The sequence below is a fragment of the Mastigoproctus giganteus genome, chromosome 13 (assembly GCF_048544385.1).
Source record: "Mastigoproctus giganteus isolate SK-2022 chromosome 13, ASM4854438v1, whole genome shotgun sequence".
NCBI lineage: Eukaryota > Metazoa > Arthropoda > Arachnida > Uropygi > Thelyphonidae > Mastigoproctus > Mastigoproctus giganteus.
This window is the reverse complement of record NC_143587.1, coordinates 9,728,858-9,751,348: the sequence shown is the minus strand read 5'-3', so window position 1 is coordinate 9,751,348 and position 22,491 is coordinate 9,728,858. Positions and strand designations below refer to the sequence as shown.

General features: G+C 36.5%; 1 protein-coding gene across 3 annotated transcripts in view; it reads right to left on the bottom strand.

Moving 5' to 3' along the window:
• trio (trio Rho guanine nucleotide exchange factor) overlaps positions 1-22,491 on the bottom strand; it is a 996,553-nt gene that overhangs the window by 40,564 nt on the left and 933,498 nt on the right. For all 3 annotated transcript variants that reach the window (XM_090387950.1, XM_090387951.1, XM_090387952.1), the window contains 3 exons: positions 20,063-20,175; positions 7,683-7,842; positions 2,895-2,987 (listed from right to left, as the gene is read on the bottom strand). In XM_090387950.1, coding sequence (XP_090244076.1) covers positions 2,895-2,987; positions 7,683-7,842; positions 20,063-20,175 — 366 coding nt within the window. The remainder of the gene's footprint in view (positions 1-2,894; positions 2,988-7,682; positions 7,843-20,062; positions 20,176-22,491) is intronic.

Genomic DNA, 22,491 nt, shown 5'->3' with positions numbered 1-22,491 from the left:
TAAAAAAATAGCCTGGAGCATTGCTGTTCATGCCACCGAACAGCAATTCTTCAAGTTACATTTTTGAAGTTTAATGCCAAACCAAAGTATCATCAGTAAACAGAAGGAGCTCTACATGCCATTTTTCTTGTTTTACATTTACTCAATTCATTTATTGATTTTGTTTTAAAGCAATTTTTAATTTGTGACCAAAATGAGTATGAAAGGAGATAAGAGATAAATATAACTTCAGCTTGCAGACACCTATGCTCTGATTGTATACAAAATTTGTACACAGCATCAGCAAAAAACCTACCTACTTCATTTTCTCATCCTTTCTAATAATTTTCCCATTCCTTCTATAAATTTATTCAAATTATCCACAACATCAGATGGAAGTTTGTTCCACAATCACTCTCTGGCTGAAAGTAAATTTCACAAGCCTATCCTGTACTTTTCACAAGCCTATTATGTGCAAGAATATTTGCTGATGCTATCGAGGCAGTGTTAGGTAGGTCAGAAAACTGCTAACTTGGGGGGATACACAGACTAAAAGGTTAACAGTGGCCACAGGGCAGAGGCAAAAGTGATTCTTGCACCGCTTCTATTAGAATGAGTAGCAGCCTGGAAAGCAAGGTAATGGAGATTTCCAGGACTGCTGGGAGTCATAGTGGAACAAGTAAATACATGGGCTGTGTTAGAGTAACTAAAGTTATTTTTTTTGTTATTTGAATTTTAGGAGCATTAGCAACTAAGGCCATATTGCTCCGGGATTTGCGGTGGTCATTCCCTGACCTTTACGCATCCTCCGTATTTGGTCTTTTGGTGTAACTAAAAGTAGGAACAGGTGCATGTACTTTGTATACTTGCATATACACCTATGCTAGGAGTACAGTGAATAAATTTGATGAGCTTGAAGTGCTAGTCAAGACATCAAAGGCAGATATTGTTGGGATATCAGAGACGTGGTATCACACAGACATAAGCAGTGCAGAATTGGAATTTGGGGAGTACAATGTGTACAGAAGGATAGACAGAACAGGAAGGGAGGAGGGGTTATGCTGTTAGTTAAGGAATACATTAAATCTAAGGAAGTGCATCCAATTGATTTTGGTGGACAATGCAGTGTTGAGTCTGTTTGGTGTGAAATAAGCACTGGGAAAGGAAAAATGAGAGTAGGTGTGTGTTATAAGCCTAATGAATCTGATGAGTATAACGAGCAATTATGCAGAGAAATAGAGTGGGCCAGCAAATCAGAATGTTTATAACGGGAGATTTTAACTTTCCAGATACTGACTGGAACTTGCGGTATGGTCACTCGCACACTAGCAAGACTTTTGTGGATTTATTGGATGACTGTTTTCTAGAGCAACATGTTCGGGAGGCAACCAGAGGGAGTAATACTCTTGATCTGATTATCAGCAATGATCATTCATGCATTAAGAATTTGCAGATAAAGGAACCACTGGGTGACAGTGATTACAATGTATTGATGTGGGAATTACTTAAAGATGTAACTACCATCAAGGCTAAAGGGAAGGGCTTTTGCTTTCGTAAAGGTGACTACAGAGGTCTCAGACAGTTTTTAAATTCTGTACAGTGGGATCAACTGATGAATTCTAAATGGGAAGCCTTCAGGGAATTAATTTTGGGGACTACTAGGCTTTTCATCCCAACTAAGAAATACTGTTCAAGGTTTAGGCCTAAATGGATATCAGATGAATTAATGAGGCTCGTGGAAGAGAAGAAGAATGTATGGGATGCATATAAAGTATCAGGTGACACAGAAGCCTATGGCAGGTATAAACTAGTCCGTAATCAAGTCACAAAGGAGGTTAGGCAGGCGAAGGCATATTACGAGAAATCTTTGGGTCGGGGGGGCATGCTGCATGAAGTAATGAAATTTTGGATATGGCTTACACATGGTAAGAATATACCCAGATCCTTGACATAACGACGCCTCGACAATGCCCCCCCCCCCCACCTCCGCATACACACTACTCGATCTCCCTACAGTCACTATCTGGCAGAGTAGAGGTAGCAAGATTGTACATTAGCTGATCTAGAAGCCTTCTAAAGAGTTACCAATAGGTTCGGTCCAATGTACTAACTAGCGGCCTGCCTGCAAACATCATTTTAGAGCTGCACTCTCGAAATGTAAGAAAGATTGGATCTTGCCATGATGTTCATCATAACCTCAAAAGTCATCAGTCATCCTGCATGATGGGTAAAGATGGGGAAGGGTTGACCGGAACTTAGCTCTGGAGACACCCATCATCGTGAAGGTGCAAGCAGAGGATTTGGCTGTCACAGACTGTCCAGACTTCGCTGAAGTTGGGTCCACTTGACTTGAATGTCACCTGAAGTTCCATCAGCATTTTAGACTACCAGGTAGCTTGTCTGGCATATCTGAGAGAATGTCTGTGACAACCTCAAGGACCATGCTAATGCTAATACTCTACTTAGAGTGCTGCTGCTGCTTCCTTTGATCTGTCATAATTCTGAGTGGTCCCCACTGGTGACAAATTATAAAGATTATACTGAAATTTTATGGACTACTGCATTCTGAAGTCTCAGTATATATTTAACAGAGAAAAATACTTCTGGTCACTACAGAAAACAAAGGAATTTTACAGTGTTTGCAATTCACATCAATCCACAGATTATATATGTTACAAATTTGAGAAATCAGGTTCTAAGAAAATGAGAAAGTTACTCATCGTGATTTCTCTTTTTTTTACCTATACCACCATACTCTAGGAATAATGAATTTTAACTGTTAAATGACTATTTTTAAGAGCACAAAAAAAAAAGAAAAGATAATCACTCACCATGAGACAAAGAACCATTTAGTCATAATGATAACAAAAAGTTTATGTTTTAATTTTATTCTGGAAAATTTACACTAACGGTACCTTCAAGAGAAGTTGATACTTTGTGATACGCTGAATAGGTTTGATGAGAAGATCTGGAAGTTGCAGCTTATGACATAGCCTTTGCCTGATTTCCTGTATATAAATAATTAGATATTAATAGCAAGCAAGTGGACAAGGTTTCATTTTTATCTCTTCATATTCTATGTTATAAAGTTTTCTTTCAAAGAAATTAAATGATATAAATGATCACATGAATAAAAATTTAATATTAATGCAAAAAAAAAAAAAAAAAAGAGAGAGAAAAAGAATGCTAACTTCAAATATATGCAGGTTAATCAATATCAGAGAGAAATATTTGATATCAATATGAAATAAGGAGTGCCAATATGTTTCTTTCCTTCCTTCAACAGTCACATCATGCTTCAGATACTTATAGTGTGGCCATTTATGATTATTTTTTGTAAATAATTTTTTTCTGGTTATTTCACCTATGTTTGCCATAAATATAATATTTTATATCTATTCCTGGTAATTATTATTTTTTAAAATTCTTAATTATGTCATTGTAATGGCATATCTTCATACCTCAACATTTAGACTCATACCATGGCTTCCAATAAACGTTTCTAATTGAAATTTGGTATTCTGATCAGTAATACTGTACAATATTGTTTACATTACATTATATTGATAAAAGAAAGAAAAAAAAAAAAAAAAAAACTCAAATTACTGTCACAATACAAGCGATTGCAAAAGTATTTTCCTCTTAAATGTTTTAGAAGCTTAAATTAAACTGATAACACTTAACCACACATGAAAACAACATTTTGTTTATTAACTTTGTACTGTTGAGGAACCTTATATCCAGAATATTCTATATACTATACTATAATTTATTTACAGATGACATTTTTTAGCTTACTTTGGGATTCTGTTATCAAGTCAATCAAAAACACTAAATAAGACAATTTTCAGAAAGAGATAAAAAGAACATGCTTTCTTTCATCTCTATCTTTAGTTTCTTTTCAACTCTATCTGAAAGCAGCCATACTTATTGCTTTGAATTTGAACCGAATCTCAAAGTGGGTCAGAAATATTATTTGTAAATAAGTAATAGTTTAGTATGTTGAATATTCTGTGTGGTTTCTCAATACGTTATATTATACTGACAAAAGAAAAAGAAAAACCCTCAAATTACTTCCACAACACAAGCAATTGCAAAAGTATTTTCCACTTAAAACAGTTTAGCAGCTTAAATTAGATTAGATTAAACTGATAACACTAAACCCTGTTAATTTATTGATTACAAGGATGAACTGATGCTTTCAAGATGTGGAGTTAAATGTTAATTTAATTTAATTCACTTTAATCTAATTTAATTGTAACTTCTCACACCATGTTGGTCACTCAACAGATCAGTTGAGAAGCTTACTGAGCAATATTTCTACCAACCTTCTACCAACTAAGAAATACTGTTCAAGGTTTAGGACTAAATGAATGTCAGATGAACTAATGGGACTCTTAGCAGAGAAAAAAAAATAAAATAAATGCATGGGATGCATATAAATTATCAGGAGACACAGAAGCCTATGGTAGATATAGCAAGTCTGTAATCAAGTCACAAAGGATGTCAGGCAAGTGAAGTCAGATTATGAGAAATCCTTGGCAAAGGATGCAAAGAAAAACAGCATGGACTTCTTTACTTATATAAACACTAGAAGGAAGGGAATGAATCAGATTGGTCCAATTGATATCAACAGTTCAACAGGCAATGATTCTACTCAGGTAGCTGACAAACTGAATGAGTATTTTGCATCTACATTCACACATGAGGAATTCTTAAGGGAAGGGAATGCCAGAAGTTTATCAAACTCTAACAGGGAGCTAAATGATTTTGTAATTATTGGGAGCAAAGTAGAGAAATTAGATTATCATTAGTAGAGGCATATGATGCAAGAAATTATTATTTTTAGCTATATGGTGCAAGGAAGCCTGAGGCTTATGCTGCAGAATATATTGTAGAATATATTCTACAACAGCTATATTGAAATTGAAATCGAGGAATGAATTGTTGTAGAATATATTCTACAACAATTCATTCCTCAATTTCAATTTATGCCCCCTCAGGTTGAAATTGTTGAAGTTAAACATAAGAAAGGCACCTGGTGTGGATGGGATCCATTCAGTTATATTAAAGGAGGCAGCAAGGGAAGTAAGCAAACCCTTTGTCATGATTATGAGATCGTCTTTGGACTCAGAGGAAGTCCCCATGGATGGGAGATGTGCAAATGTATCTATAATTCATAAGGATAAATCAAAGGGTGGCACAAGTAATTACCAACCTGTTAGTTTAACTTCAGTTCTGAGTAAAATAATGGAATCACTGGTTAAAGAAGCATTGCAGGATCATCTAAACAAAAGTGCAGTTATATAGTTTGGAGACAGCATGAATTTATTAACGGAATCTTCTCTCACCAATTTGATTGGATTTGACCACAAAGGAGCTGGATGCAAAAAATAATTTTGATATCATGTACTTTGGATTTAAGGAAAGCTTTTGATATTGTTGCACATAAAAGACTGCAGTACAAATTGGAGCAGTATGGCATTAAAGGCGAATTGGAGCAACATGGCATTAAGGGCAAGTTGCTGCTGTGGATAAAGGGATGGTTGAGTGGGAGAAGACAGAGTGGTAATCAGTGGACACTGTTCTTTGTGGACTAATGTTATTAGTGGAGTACCCAAGCTTTTGGTATTGGGACAATTGTTTTCTGCAGTCTGTCTGCAGATGATACAAAGGTTGGCAGGGTTGTTAATGACAGTAATGATGGTATGCTGCTGCAACAGGATCTAGAAAAGTTGGGCAGATGGGCTGAGAGGTAGCAACTGAAGTTTAACATTGACAAATGCAAAGTACTGCATAAGGTAGCAGTAACCCCAGAGTAATGTACCAACTGTGCAGTACTATGCTCAGGATAGCGGAAAATGCAAAAGACCTGGTTGTAATTGTATAGTCAGATATGAAGTTTTCAGAGCAGTGGAGACCGGCTGCCAGAGCAAATCATAGGGTCTTGTCAATGATATACAGGAACTTTGCTGGCAGAGATAAGGTGTTGATTATCCCTTTGTATAAGGTCAGGCTACACTTTGAGTACTGCACAGGTCTCGATGCCTCATTTTAGGAAGGAGGTAGAGCTGCTGAACAAGTACAGAGAAGGGCAACAATATTTATGAGGGGGAACAAAAGAACAATATTAGTGAGGGGGAACAAAAGGGTGCTCTTACCAAGAAAAAGGCCTCCATAGCCAAGTGGTCAGGAGCGGGAGTTCAGTAGCACATGCTCTTTGAGTAGACCAGGATTCAAGCCCCGGACTGCTAAATATGGTCAATCTGCCAACCCGCACTGGACAAGCTTGGCAGATTATGGTCCATTTCTCTCAGCATGAATTGTTAAGGATGATTCCATCCTGCAGTGGGTTGATAATGGCTGCAGTTTTTACTAAGAAAGGCTTAAGTTCTGAAAATTGCAGCATCTGGACACTAGGATCTGATTGAGATGTTTAAGGCTTTGAATGGATTGACCAAGCTCAGTGTTGATGACATTCGTTCTCTTGATCAGACTACACACACATGAGTAGGAGAATAAATTGAAATTGGAAAAGGAATGTTGCAGGACAGATGTAAGGAAGTTTCCCTTCAGCCAGTGGGTGGCTGATTAGAACAAAGTTCTATCTGTTGTTGTGGAATTGGGCAGTTTAAATAAATTGAAAGGAAAACTAGTCAAGTTATTGGGGGGGAATGGAATGGAGAGGTGATTTGGGTTTTTTTTTTTGCTGATGCTTTATATTTCCTTTCTTTGTTCATTAGCCACTACTAATACTACTTCATCAGTTCCTAGCAGAAATGAATGTCTGAGATGACAGTGTCTTAAACTGAACAGAGCTAGAATAACTTTCTCTTTATGATTCCTGTGCAGATTAGACTGCCACAATTAGATTACAAGTTTTGGTAGTTATAGGGAACTAACAGGAAAGGGTTATTTGGAGTCACAGCTGATTTGGCTGTAATGTCTGCCAAATGATTTCCCTCTGATCCCAATGTATTTTGGGATCCAGCAGATGTGAATATCAAAATTGGATTCCAAAAGATAACATAACCAATGCTGGACCCTCAAACAGGACTGGATGAGGATGGTGAACTGATGCTGTTAAGCTAGCATTAGAAGCTAAAGAGGCTTACTCTAACTAGGACTAAAATCTAATAGGAAATAGGATAGCATAGAAAAGAATAATGAATGGAATGCTGATGCTTCCAGTAGGACTGATCTGTGCTACCACCATAATCTGAATTCTTACTTGTTAGATGATGATGAGTCTCAAAAGTTCTTGATAAGCACTCATATTAATACAGGAATTCCTATTTAAGTGTGTATATCCCAAATCCATAGTTTGAAGGAAGCTCTTTTCAGCTGCTTCCTTTGGATTAAACTGTAAGCATTAAATTTTGATTTTAAGAATTTAGTGCCATTGTAATGGCAGTGTTTGTCACAATATTGTTATTACCATCATTTCATAAAATTATTATCCAATTGATAAATAATATCCTCAATTATTCAATTTAAGATATTATTCACCTATTCAAATTCCAATCATTAATTTTTGAATTTATTAATTTAATTTAGTTATTAGATTGATTAAATTAAACACATAAAACACATAAGGAAAGGAAATGGTGCACTAGTATGTGATGTATTTTTTTTTTTTTTTTTACAACTCATGTAATGAAAGTTATAATTAATATTTTTATATATTTAAATTTATTTCTTACCTCAAAGTAAGTTTCCAAGTATTCAGATACAATATATTCTGATTTTGGTTTGTTTTGGCAATATACAACATACATATTTAGCCTTTTTTCATAACGACGAAACAGCAGACCAAGTTTATGAGGCTCATCTAAACATTTTTCCAACTCTTCTAAGAAGAAACTACACACACAAAAAAAAAAAAAAAAAAAAAAGAAAGAGAGAGAAAAAAGAAAGAAAAATCACTTCACTGAGATCTGTTAATAATTTTAAAATATTGTACTGTCAGTAGGATAACACAAAGAAATGAAAGCAACTGTAGAAAATTTAGATGAAAAGAGATTCAACTTTTAGCAGTCATTACATAAAACATTTTTTGATCCTTTTTTCCATTTTGATCTGTTTTTAAATTGACATCCCTTCTATAAAATTGGAATCCTGAAAGAAATTATTAAGTTCAAAGAATTTCCCACCTAAAGGATATATAAGATTGCCATTCATTATCCTTGACAGTTTCCAGACATCTTTTGCTCCTGTCTAAAGAGGCAAGTATTTTTATTTCTATTAACTGTTGCTCTTTATTGGCTTTAAATAAGTAGAGCACAATTTAGATTACTTTTTTTGGTTCTCTTCATTTCCTCTTGCATTTGCCATTTATCTTCATAAATTAATTAGTTTCTCCTTGTTTTATCCCTTCCAGCACTGAATCTTGCATTTTGGATATCGTTAATTTATCTCAATAATTTGTTTCTGTTTTACTTCTTCCTACTTCTACTTTATTAACTCCTTATATTTACAACTTGGTCTATTAAAATTCTTAAGTAAATTTATTCACTGTTTAATTAATTTCTAATACCAGCTACCCTTGTGAACTCTTAACTCTTTTGCAGACCTGAAAAGATTTATTTAACACCTTAAATTTTCTTTGATGGATGTCAACCAGTGCATTTTGTAACTGCATAGCATATTATTAGCTATATGGTGCAAGGAAACCTGAGGCTTATGCTGCACTGGCCAAAAAAAAAAAAAAAAAAAATTCCTGAGTTACCCTGAGAGAGAGAGAGGGGGGGGGGGGTAGAAAGGAATCACCAAGGAAGAGAAGAATGATTTAGTTTTTGGAATAATTTTTTTTTTTAAATTATATATATTTAAACTATATATTAAATATACAGTTTGAATTAATATAGTCAGTTTATTTTTGTATTTAGTTAAGCATTTATAAATGCTACAGCTTAATATTCAGAAGGCCTTTTTATCGATATTTTAGCAAACTTCGTAACTCCTGTTCAGTAGCTTAAAGTTAACTTCCCTAGTAGTTAAAGTTTTGTTAACAGTTTGCTAATTGAAATTTTCTAAAGTATTTGAAAGCTACAGCTTAATATTCAGATAGTCTTTGTTATCAACATTTTTGTGGGAACTTGGTGACTTTTGTTCAGCAGCTTAAATTTAACTTCTCTAGTGGTTAAAGTTTTGTCAACAGTCTCATTTCTGTTTTATTTTGGTACTTTAAATTTTGCAATCTTTCTAAAGTTCAAAATTTTACCTTATTAATGGTTGCTACAAGATCCATTTACAAACCCAGATGGAAATGCCTGCAGCCATTTCTGGTGTGAGTCGTGAGTTCATCATTTGTATAACCTGTTGCATGTATGAGGAGCATCCAATAAATTATTTACCTAAGGTACTTCCCATAGTTATATTTAAATGATTCATGATTTATCATGTTCCTACTTATCTCAACTTGAATCATACTAATTTTGATCCCACTATGTGTTTAGGTTGTGTTGCTGTAACAGAAAGAAGGTAGACACCTGTATCAAATTCTGGATTTGCTGAAATTGGAGCATTGTTCTGTCAAGTTTCTCACCAAAGGAGGAAATGGGCCAAAGGCCATTCATGAAAGGATGGTGGCTGTGAATGGCAACAGTGCACCTTCAGAGTTCCAGGTGAAATTCTAGTCAAAACAATTCAAGTGGGAGTAGAGAGTCCATCAATGATTATCCATGTCCAGAAAGGCCTCTGACAGCAACTACTTCAGAAATGTGCCAGCTGTGACAGATGTTTAAAGGTGTCCCAAATCTCTAGGGGAAAGTGACATATCTGAGGGAATAGTTATAACCATCATCCATGAACATTTGGGGATGACTAAGGTCAATGTAAGGTGGGTCTCCAGATTTCTGACCCCTGTGCAGAAGCAATTCAGAGCATGGTGTTGTGAGGAGAATTTAGAGCTTTATGGAAGGGATCCTGAAACTTTCATCTCCAGAATTGTTATGAAACATGGGTTCATCACTGGGATCCTGAGACCAAGCAAGAATCATTGCAATGGAAGCACAAGGGTTATCCCCCACCCAAAAATTTCAGACACAACCTGTCAAGATTATGGCTATCATTTTTTTGGGATGCTGAGGGAATTTTGTACATTCACTACTTGAAACACAAGCAGACAGTCACTGAGGTGTCATATGCATCTCTACTGTACAACCTAAGGGATGTCATAAAGGAAAAACACTGTGGAAAACTTTCCAGAGGTGTGCTGCTTCTTCAGTCAGTGCACATACCATGCACAGGTCACACGCTGTTGCTCCTGCATTGAGAGATGTGATTCTACACCCATCCACCTTACAGCGCAGATCTAGCCCCAGTGACTATTTCCTTTTACTACATCTCAAGAAAAACTTACATGGATGTTGCTTTGCTGATGATAATGAACTGAAGTCTGCTGTTTCTGCATTCTTTGATGGACAAGACAAAGAATTTTATTTGTCTGGTATTTCCTCATTGCCAATAAAATGGAACAAGTGTAATGAAGTTCAGGAGAGTTACATTGAAAAATAAAACCAGATTTTTGCCACTATCTCATTTCCCTCATAGGTAGGTAGATAATTTATTGAATGTCCCTCGTATTCTAAGGTTGGTCTAGTGGAGAAACCTACCTCAACTGATGAATCTTTTAGATCTCAAATTAGAACTTGGTGCATTACGAAAAGAATTTGAGGCACTGAATAAATGAGTGCTTGCCATAGAAACAAATTTAAGTGGGAACTCAACAAGGGACTCCAGTATCTCGTGACCTGTCAAGTGCATACTGCTCTGTTTAAAGGTGATCTAGTTTTACTGGATGAGACTATTGGCAGGAAAATGGGTAATATTTTTTGTAATAAAGACAGGTGGACCAGCTGGGAGCAACAACTGATGATGTTATGATTTTACCAACAGACTGTCATATTTTAGGGGGAGGGGTAAAGACAGCATTATTATTCATGTGATGACTAACGACATTAAATGAACATGACCTGACCATTTGTTGGATAAATATAGACCATGCTGAAAAAATACCACAAGTTAGGTCAGAAATGTATGTATCTGGAATTCTGTCCAGACATGATAGGAGGGATTATATGCTGAAAGTCTTGTGGATTAACTCAAGATGTGAGAGAATCTGCAAGACTCTAGGGGAAAATTTTTTTATCAGTGTGGCCATTACTTGCAGATGGAGGGAATCCATTTTGCAGAGATGGTATTCAATTGAACAAATGTGGTGTAAGGATTTTTACCAGTATCACTTAAGGGGTCAGGGAAACTGCTAGTTAGGGAGGAGAAAGGTAATATAGATTCATGTTTATCTGATGATATGGGTCAAAGTAATGCTTGCACTCACCTCAAGAATTCTTGATGTGAGTGCATACATCATTGACCCAACGTCATTCTTGTTTGTTTCCACAACAGCCAATGCTGGCAAGAAGTTCTGATAGTAAAATGCTTAAAATATCCCCAGGGTCCTGAGCTGGATATCATCAATCTTCTCTTTCTTGGTGATTCTCTTCTACTTTTCTTTCTCTCTCTCTCTCTCTCAGGGTAATGCGGGAATTTTTTTTTTTTTTTGGCTTGTGCAGCATAAGCCTCAGGCTTCCTTGCACCATATGGCTAATAATAAATTGAGTGGAACGAGAAAGGTAGGGAAACAAGCCTAAATAACTTCAAGGGATGTCAGGGTAGTAAAATACAGAAAAATAGCTGGTTTTAACAGTGTCTACAGTAATGTTAGGAGTGTTGTCAATAAAATTGCTGAATTTGAATTCCTGATTGGGACAACTAATGCTGATACAGGGCTAACAGAAACTTGTTGTTACATGGAAATTGGGGATGACAAGTTCACTATGGTATGTATAATATAATGTCGGAAAGATAAAAGGGGTAGTGGTGTCACGCTTATCAAATGCAGCCTTATCGCAAAAGGACTTTTGCTCAGTCTGAAGTTACATCTGCCAGCATAGAATCTGTGTGGTGCGAATTAGTTGGAAGCAAAGGTATAATGAGAGTGGGAGTAATCTAGAGGCCAAAGGTTGTGAAGAGTATGACAACAGTCTTTGCATGCAGATGGAATGGGCATATTTGCATCAGCATGTCAGAAATACTACGGGTAAGAATATTCTTTACCTCATCATTACTCACGAATTAGATGACATCACAGGGCTTAAAATACAGGAACCACTGGCAGGTAGTGATCACGCAGTTGTCAGTTGAAGATGAAGAAAGATGTTGCAGTAGTGGTAAAGGCATGGATTTTAATTTCAAAAGAGGGGACTTTGACAGTTTAAACACTATATGGCTTCTAATAATTGGGTGGGTTGTAGAGTAAGGGCAAATACACTTGAATTACAGAATACCTTTAAAGCAAAAATCACAGAAGCCATGAATGCATACATACCATTAGTATGCTGAAATGGATGAATGCTGAGCTGGCTGGTCAAATAGAGCAGAAAAAGATAGCATGGGATAGTTAGAAGTGATAAAATGTACTGAAGCCTACAACAGCTACAAGTTTATTTGTAATAGTACCACAGAGAAAGTTAGAGGCCAAGGCTACATATGAGAAAGCACTGGCTAAGAGAGCAAAGAATGGGGACAATGAATTTTTCATGTATGTGAATGCAAGGAAGAAAAAAGTGAATCAGATCAGACCGTTATGCACTGAGTGTGGGAAAATCTTAATGAGCAGTGTAAATCCAGCTGATGTTATGGATGTATTGAACAAGTACTTTGCATCTGTCTTTACTGAAGAAAGACTCTTCATGCTGAGAAGAGGCTGTGGGAGTGAGGCTGAGTCATGAAATTAGTGACTTCAAAATTACATGACTGTAGAAAACGTTTTGCATATAAAGGCTTCCAGAGTTGATGACATATACCCAGTAATTTTGAGGGGGGGGGGGTGCCAGGGAGGGTACTGAACCACTGAAGTTAATTATGAGACATCTTTGGACTCAAGAGAGATTCCTTTGGATTGGAGAAGTTGTTGTTGTTGTTGTTATTTAGGAGCATTAGCAACTAAGGCCATATTGCTCCGGGATATGCGGTGGTCATTCCCTGACCTTTCCGCATCCTCGGTATTTGGTGGTGACGGGCTCGAACCCCGGTCTAATCAAGAAGCGTGTTGACGCACTGCTGCTCCTTCCCACCTGGCTACGGAGGTGCCGATTGGAGAAGTGTCAACGTATCACCAATACATAAAGGCAGTTATAAGAGCAAAGCTGGTAACTATAGACTGGTTAGTCTGATTCAGTGGTAGGGAAAATCTTAAAGGCAATGATTAAGAGTGCAATACATTTAGAGAGATAGATAGATAGATATGGCATTCTGAATAACACACACATGGTTTTGTTAAGGGAAAAATCATGTTTAACTAATTTAGTAAGCTATTTTGATACAGTTACTTATGCATTAGATGTAGGGAACAATTCTGATATAGCTTATTTGGATTTTAGCAAGGCATTTGACTCAGTCCCTCATGAGAGGTTGCTGTATAAGCTGGAACATGTTGAGATTACTGGAAAAATTCTAAGATGGACTGATTGATGGGTGGCTGCAGGGCAGAAGGCAGAGGGTTGTGATTAATGGATATTCTTCAGAGTGGTGTAAAGTCAGAAGTGAGGTTCCCCAAGGATCCGTTCTTGGTCCACTGCTGTTCCCGATTTTCATAAATGACATCAATGATGGGATAGAAGGCATGATGTCAAAATTTGCAGATGACAAAGATTGTAGAGTAGAATAGTTAATGATCAGTACCAAGCAGCACTCCTTCAGGATGACTTGAACCAACTGCAAGAATGGTCAGAAAAGTGGCTGCTATGTTTTAATGAATCAAAATACAAGGTCTTATACTTGTTGAACAGCTACCCCAAAATAAATTATACACTTTATGCGGCTGAATTCAAAAGAGTAGGTGGAAGAAAGGGATCTGAGTATAATATAGGCAGATATGAAGTTTTCTGAGCAGTGTAAACAGGCATATATCTCTATAGTATAATATTCGATGATTTATTAAACATTATCCTTCAGAGATATGTTATGTTATGTTATTTGGTTTTTAGGAGCATTAACAACTAAGGCCATATTGCTCCGGGAATATGCGGTGGTCATTCCCTGACCTTTCCGCATCCTCTGTATTTGGTGGTCACGGGCTCGAACCCCGGTCTAATCAAGAAGCGTATGCTACGCACTGCTGCTCCTGCCCACCTGGCTATGGAGGCGACCCTTCAGAGATATGGAGGTTATAGTCCTACTATATAAGGCAATTGTAAGACTATATTTGAACTACTGTGTTCAAATATGGAGACTTCATCTGAAAGAAAGACATTGAGCTTCTTGTAAAGATCCAAAGAGGGGCAACTCATATGGCAAGATTGGCAAAAGGGCAACCATATGAGGAAAAATGCTAATTATGTGGGCTACGGATCTTGACAAACAGGCACCTCAGAGGTGAGCTGAGTGAGGTTTATAAGGTTGTGAGAAAGGTGAAATTTTCACTGTCATAGAGAATTACAGAACTAGGGCCATTAATTCAAACTGCAGGGGAAGAGGTTTAGACTAGATTGTATGAAGTTTTCTTTTAGCTAGTGAGTCGTCAATTGTGGAACAAGTTGCCTTTGCACATAATTGAGGCTGACAGTTTTGAATAAATTCATAGCCCAACTGGATAGTTATCTATGTGAGGAGTAATTTGTATTTTCTTATCTACCCCCTCCCCCTTTTTTTTTGCCAGTGCAGCAAAAGCCTGCAGCTTCCTTGCCCTATGTGGCTATTACTATTAAATGTAGCCAATTTTGTATTAAGTGTACATATAGTATCTATAATATAGAGGTGGCATCACTTTTATTCCAACGTTTCAATACATGTCTTAATCATGTCACATAGTGTAAGTTTTATTTAATAATTAATTGTTTAAATTGTATTTACCCTTTGTTATTTTTCAGTTGATAACATTTCTCTGTGTAATTTGGACTTCCAATTTACACTTGATAAATTTCCCTCCTAGTATAGCCAAAATAGGATAACATTTTCTCCAAAGGTGATTCCTCCAAATGATTTCTTAATAAAATAATTCCTAACATATTATAACTATTAAGTTATTTTTCCCTAGAAGACTTTATTCCTTACCCATATGCACAGGTTGCATATGGGTAATGCAACCTGTGCAATGTTTTGTTTTTCAAGGTGGTTGGCACTTTTTTTTTGCAGGCACCATCAAAACCCATTATCATTTTGTCTCATAAAACCTTACTGGATTCCATACACCTTTTAAAAAAATATGTAATTTTTCAAAAGGGAAAGAGCCAGCACCATGTTCGGCAATAGTGAAACAGCATATTGTGGAACATATTTCTGAACCTGTCCTGAATGATTACCACAGCTCAGAGGAAGATTATGTTCCTTGGTAAATGATGTGAATAAACATTCCAGCATGTACAATACTGTCAATTTCACTCTGAAATGCTTCATCTATTTTTTCCCATTTCTTTTTATGCAGTGCATGTTGTTATTATGCTTATTTTTTGAAAATATATAATTACTCACCATATGAAATTGAAAAATCACATTTACATAAGAGTACAGAAAGCAAATGTGTTAACTTTTCCAGTTTTTTAATACACAGAAAAATTTGCATCTGTTTTCTTAAACACACCATATTTCTTTAGTACCACACACACAAAACATTTATATCAACAGAGAATATAACTTATACTCTGTTTTGTGCATTCTGCATATTTTGTGCAACATACACTAGCACACCTGATGGGCAATTTGTTAAAATAAGATGAAAGGCAAAATTTAAAGCATCATTGTTCTAAAAATTCTGAATTTAAGGCAAACCCATAGTTTTTTCTTGTATAACAACAAAAGATGCAGGATGACGAGTAAGAGGATAGATGGGGGGGGGGAAGGATCTATTGTAAATCAGAAGAGTTGACAGCTACGTATATATGGGAAAAATTAATTTCAAAGATTGCTTAATTAATGATCTACTTTTTGTCATCATGCCATAAAGTGTTTTTTCCACAAGTAAGCACAATATTACACGTTGCTTGAACGTAATGGTGCATAGTTAGATAGGCAATCTATGAAGCACAGGAATGTTATTCATAAAATACTCTTGCTTAAGTATTTTATGATTTATTTTCACTATTTATTTAATTCTTGTTCCATTCAGTGTAATATTAAGACTGTCCATAACCAGAAGCATGCCCTTGTCACAACCCATAATAGAGCATCCATTTTGGCCTTCAATGAGATATATACAATACAGTTGAAAACTTTGCTAATGTTTTCACAAGACTTGTTTCCAGAGAAATTGAGTGTAAATAAGATATAAAAATGTAATCATATGGAATACATTAAAGCAGTTTTCCAAAGTGGGTGTCATGTTTAGTCCCAAAGGACGTCACCAAATTTTGGTATCACATCAGCATTTTTTTCAGTATAGAGAGATAATAATTAATTCTTTAACTAATAATTAAATCTAAAAACTCTTAAGTACAGTTTCAGAATCTAAAATTAAATTGTTATTTTAGTTATCACAAAGCACTCAGGTTTTTCTTCAAAGTGAAAAGATGGCTTCGATTTTTTAAATAGCTTTTCAAACTTTCCCCTCAGCTATATTTGAACATTCCTACTCAGGAATGAAAAAATACCAAACCATATCTCTTTATTCATAATAACAATCCCAATATGGGGATTGTTATTATGAATTCAAGGGGGCCCCGAGTCTCGGCGTCCCTTGAATGGGACAGGGGTGCTAAGAATCTCCGAGCTTGCGTCGAAGAATTTTCTGAAACTAGCTACATGGAACGTTAGAAGCCTACTACAACCAGGAAAACTAGCCAATGCTTTACAAGAAATGGAACGCATTAACATCAACATACTTGGGCTAAGTGAAACCAAATGGCCTGGAACAAAGAAGTTTATATCAAACGACCACCACGTCTTCTGTTCCGGAGGAGAAGAGAACACCAAGCAGATGTACGGCGTCGCTTTCGTTGTCCACAAACAACTGGCCAACAAAGTCACCAGTTTCACCCCAATATCGGAACGAATCGCACTACTACAGCTAGCAGGCAACAAGATCAACCTGAATGTGCTCCAGGTCTACGCACCAACAGCGGACAAAGACGATCAAGAAATTGAATTGTTCTACGACAAGCTAAGCAACACTTTAAAGTCGCTGAAGAAGCACGACATGACGGTCATCCTAGGTGACTTTAATGCCAAAATCGGTCAAGGAAAGCTACAAAACATAGTCGGAGAACATGGCTTGGGGACATGGAATGAACGAGGCGACAGACTCGTCCAGTTCTGCCAAGAAGAAAAATTTAGCATTGCCAACACTTGGTTCAAACTACCACCTCGACGACTATACACCTGGACCTCACCACAAGACTCTGACAACAATATCGTCAGGAACCAAATTGACTACATCTTAATCAACATCAGATATAAGTCAAGTGTCCTCAAGGCAAAAACTTACCCCGGAGCTGACATATCATCAGACCATAACCCAGTAATAGCAACACTACGTCTCAAATTACGAGCAGTCAAATGCACAAGCACAACAAAAATAATCGACCTGGAGAAACTGAAGAACACCGCCAACAGGCGACAAGTACAGCTTCATCTCAACACTACAATCCGATCGATTGAAGCAGTAACAACAGACGTGCAAGCATTTGGGCGTTCACTCAAACAGTGCATCAATGAAACAGCAGAAACCCTGCTAGGACATCAGGCGTCGAAAAAGAAACAACGGTGGATGACCCAGCACATACTAGACCTAATGGATGAACGGAGAATATTCAAAAGCAACAACAACCGGGAAAAATACAAAGAAATACAACAAAAGATCAAACAGGAAATCTGGAAGGCGAAGGAAAAATGGATGGAAGATCAGTGTGCAGAAATCGAAGACCTAATCAAGAAAAATGACAACTATAACCTGCACAAGAAGCTTAAAGAAGCTGGAAACATCTACAAACTGGCTCCTATCCCAAGTTTATATACGGACAACAATCAACCTATACTAAGCAAACAAGCCAAACTCGACACCTGGAAGAGCTATATATACAATCTGTTCGACACCAACAGAAAACCGGCAGAAACGCAACAACAAACACAGGAAAACAATCTCCACATATTAACATCTGAAGTGGAACATGCCATCCGAATAACAAAGCCAGGCAAGGCCTGTGGACCTGATCAGATTCATGTGGAACTGTTGAAACAACTAGACTACAGCAACATCCAACAACTAACGAAATGGTTCAATCAAATCTACAACAACAACGACATTCCATCCGAATGGCTCCAATCCATCTTTGTGGCCCTACCAAAAAAGGCTACCAGACGGAAATGCGAAGACTTCAGGCTGATCAGACTAATGAGCCAGGTGCTAAAAGTCTTCCTCAAGGTGATTCAGCAAAGGATAAGATGTAAGTGCGAAAGTGCACTAGGAAACACACAGTTCGGATTCTGCAGGGGACTAGGCACCAGAGAAGCAATTTTCTATTTACAAATATTGCTACATAGGTGCTATGAACATCAAAAAGACGTGTATATATGTTTTATTGACTACGAGAAAGCCTTCGATTCAGTAGACCACGACCGCCTAATTGACCGACTGAGAAAACTTGGGCTTGAAAACAATGATATCAACTTTATTACAACTCTCTACTGGAATCAAACAGCCCGGCTTCGCTATGACAATGACCTGACAGACCCAATTCCAATAAAAAAAAGGCGTCCGGCAAGGCTGTCCATTATCTCCCATTCTTTTTAACATCTATTCGGAAATGATCTTCGACCAAACACTGGCTGACAAGAACATCGGCATAAAAGTTAACGGACACTACATCAATAACTTAAGATATGCCGATGACACAGCACTAATAGCGGATTCAGAACAAGATTTACAGACCATCTTGAATGAAGTGGACATAGAAAGCCAAGCATGGGGGCTACGAATCAACAAAAAGAAAACAAAGGTGATGAAGGTCAGCAGGACTGCAAGCAAAATCACGATCAAACTAAACAACGAAAAATTAGAGCAAATACACTGCTTCAAGTATCTCGGAGTACTCATTGATGACCAGCTGAACCATGAGGCCGAAATCAAAAGCAGAATTGAACAAGCCAGGCAGGCATTCACCAAATGGAGAACCCTCCTCACCGACAGAAGCTTGAACATCATGCTCAAATTACGCACATTGAAATGCTACATCTGGCCAATACTGCTCTACGGTGTAAAAACCTGGACTCTAACATCAGCCACTACAAAAAAGCTCCAGGCCTTCAAAATGTGGCTCTACCGAAGAACAGGTCCTGCAGGACATGCACACGGAACGGGACCTGCTCAAAACCATCATCAGCAGGAAATGCAAATACCTAGGTCACATCGCTAGGAACCAACAAAAATATCACCTACTACCACTCATCCTGGAGGGAAAGATCGAAGGCAAGAAACGCCCAGGCAGACCGAAAATGGCATGGCTAGATAACATCAACACCTGGCTTCACATGACAACAGCACAAATTCTACACACAGCGCTAGACAGAGAACAATATCAAAACGAAGTCGCAAACGCCATTCGGCAGCATTAAAGAAGAAGAATTATGAATTATCTAGTAGCAATTTGTAAGATATCATATTAAAGGTTGTATTGTATTAAATTTCTCAGTCTATAAATATGCTATAAATGGAATCAAGATAACCCTAAGGTCAGAGAGAGAGAGAGAGAGAGGGGGGGAAGCAAAATTTAGTAATATGTAATAATATTTCCTAGTGGAAATTTTAACAATCAATATAAAATACTAATTAATTTAATCTGAAATCAAGTAACAATAATATGAAACATGCAAATTTAATTCAGTATATTTTCAGAATATGAAACAACTTCATTCTTTCAAAAATGTGCTTCTAAATAAGTACAAAAAACAAATACCTTCAATTTCTTATAACTATTATGAGCTAATGTGTTTGGTACAACAATAAAAATTTCTACTCTAATTTAACTGTGATGGGAAATGCAACAATGGAGGGAGGGAGGGAGAGGGAGATTATGACCCTCATACTTACTGCCTATGCCATTCATAAATAGCTTCAATATTTCCAAAAACAATTTTGTCTTTGCCATTTTTAAGATCTTCAGGCATTGGAATTTCTCCTGATTTCATTAAATCAAGATAACCCTAATGTCAGAGAGGGGAAGAAGAGAAAAAAAAAAAGAAGCAAAATTTAGTAATATGCAATAATATTTCCTAGTGGAAATTTTAACAATGAATATAAAATCAGCAAACTAGATTAACAGGTATAAAACAATTTTAAAAAATTCTTCAATTAGCCAGTTAAATAAGTTCATATAAACGAACATAATTTATAACATTTTCCTAAAACATTACGTTATAGGGCCTAGGATTCAGAATCTCATGCTGGGATTACTACCATGATGATATGAAGTCCTATTCTTTACCATTAACAAATGTAAAAACATTAAAAGACTGATTATGTTGCATAATTAGCATTAGCATACAATGCAAGAAAGCAAGCTTATGCAGCATCAGCTAAAAAAAAAAAAAAAAAACCTCCCGTTTCACCCTTCCATTCGTTCCAAATGCCTGTCCAGCTCAGCATTAAATTTATTTAGGCTATCAACTTCCACAACAAAGGATGGAAGTCTGTTCCACCAATCAACCACCCACTGGCTAAAGGCAAATTTCCACACCTAGTCTACAATTGTCTTTCCTCAATTTGAATCTATGCCCCCTCAGGTTCTTAATCTGAGCAAGAGGGAGAATCCCATAATTCAACTTAACATCAAAAGTTGATTCTTTATTTGATAGATAAATTGATGGCATTATACCACCTAAAACTAAAGCAGTTTACATCAGTCATGAGTTAAAAGAGAAATAGAAATAGTTAAAATAGAAAGGTTTTTGTCAATTTCTGATGGTTTTTTTTTTTTTTTTTTTATCTAAGCAGGCTCTCTGAATATAAGAATTAGAGTAACTGAACTAACAAAATCATTACTAACCATTGGAAATCATTGTTTTATTTGATGGTAATCCTTAACAATATGTCTTATTTTTAATAATGTGTGTTATGACAGTATTTGGGGAATAGCAACCCCAAAATAACTTATACACTTGGTGGTGTTGATTTAAACACAGTAGAGGTAGAAAAAGATCTGGGAGTTACGATATGAAGTTTTCTGAGCAGAGTAAACAGGTGGCCAGAAAAGCCTATGATGTCTTATCGATTATTTATTGAACATTATCCTTCAGAGATAGGGATGTCATTATCTCACTGTATAAGGCAATTGAAGACTTGCATTTAGAATACAATGTCCAAGTACGGAGACCTGGTCTTAAAAAAAGCACAGAGCTTCTTGAAAAGGTCCAAAGGTCCAAATCTCACCATGCAACTTTGCATGGTGAGATTGGCAAAAGAGTGACTGTACAAGGAAAGATACGTAAAGGGCAAAAAAATGGTCAGCAGTTTACAGAGTTGATACCAGTCAAACTATATCTAAAATATAGCAAAACCTTTATTTTTTTTAATGAAATATTCACCTGTGCAAATTGCAAAGGACTATTTCAATGATGTTACTTTAATGTGTAACACGAATATTAAGAAGAAATGAATTAAAACAACTATACTAATGTGATTTCTTATTGTAAACTACTCAGGTGGAAAAGTAGGGTTTTCAAGGCCCATTTATTTAAAATATCACCTGGAAATCATGCATTCAACAAAGGAATGCTACGAAATTGATACATCATAATGGCTAAGGCTTAATTATATTGTAAGTTTTTTGGTGGAAGAAAGTTAATGGATTATTTTGGCTTTGTCAACCCTTGGAGGATGGGGGGGGGGGAATCACTCACATTGTCCATAACCAGAAATTAAACTATGGTTGTTGTTGTTGTTGTAGGGGTATATGCTTCTTTCTAACTAAAGGTTGTGCTGCCCTATATATTTTTGGTGAGCACTCATTTTGGTCTTCAACAAGATATACAATACAGTTTAAAACTCTGTCAATGATTTAGCATTAGCATTAATTGAGGCATATGATGCAAGGAAGCATCATATGCCTCAAAGAAAAAAAAAAAAAATCTTCCCATTTCATTCATCCAGTCATTCCAAAGGTTTGTCTAGTTCAGCCTTCAATTTATTTAAGCTATCAACTTCCACAACAACAGATGGAAGTCTGTTCCAGCAATCAACTACCCACTGGCTAAAGGCAAACTTCTACACAGTGTTGCCAACTCTTAATAATATTTCCCGCTAGCCGCATACTCAAAATCCGCTATTTTTAGCACTTGACCCGCCAAATTTTTAAAATTTTCATTTGTTTTGAGCTTTGAGCGAAATGAAAGACCACGTGATATTGCACGTGCTACAGGCCTAAATGAGGCAACGCCGAGAATTACAAAGAATGCGGAGAAAATAAAAACAACTTTCATAGCGGGAACAACTAAAAGTGTAATTAAAATCCATTAGATTAA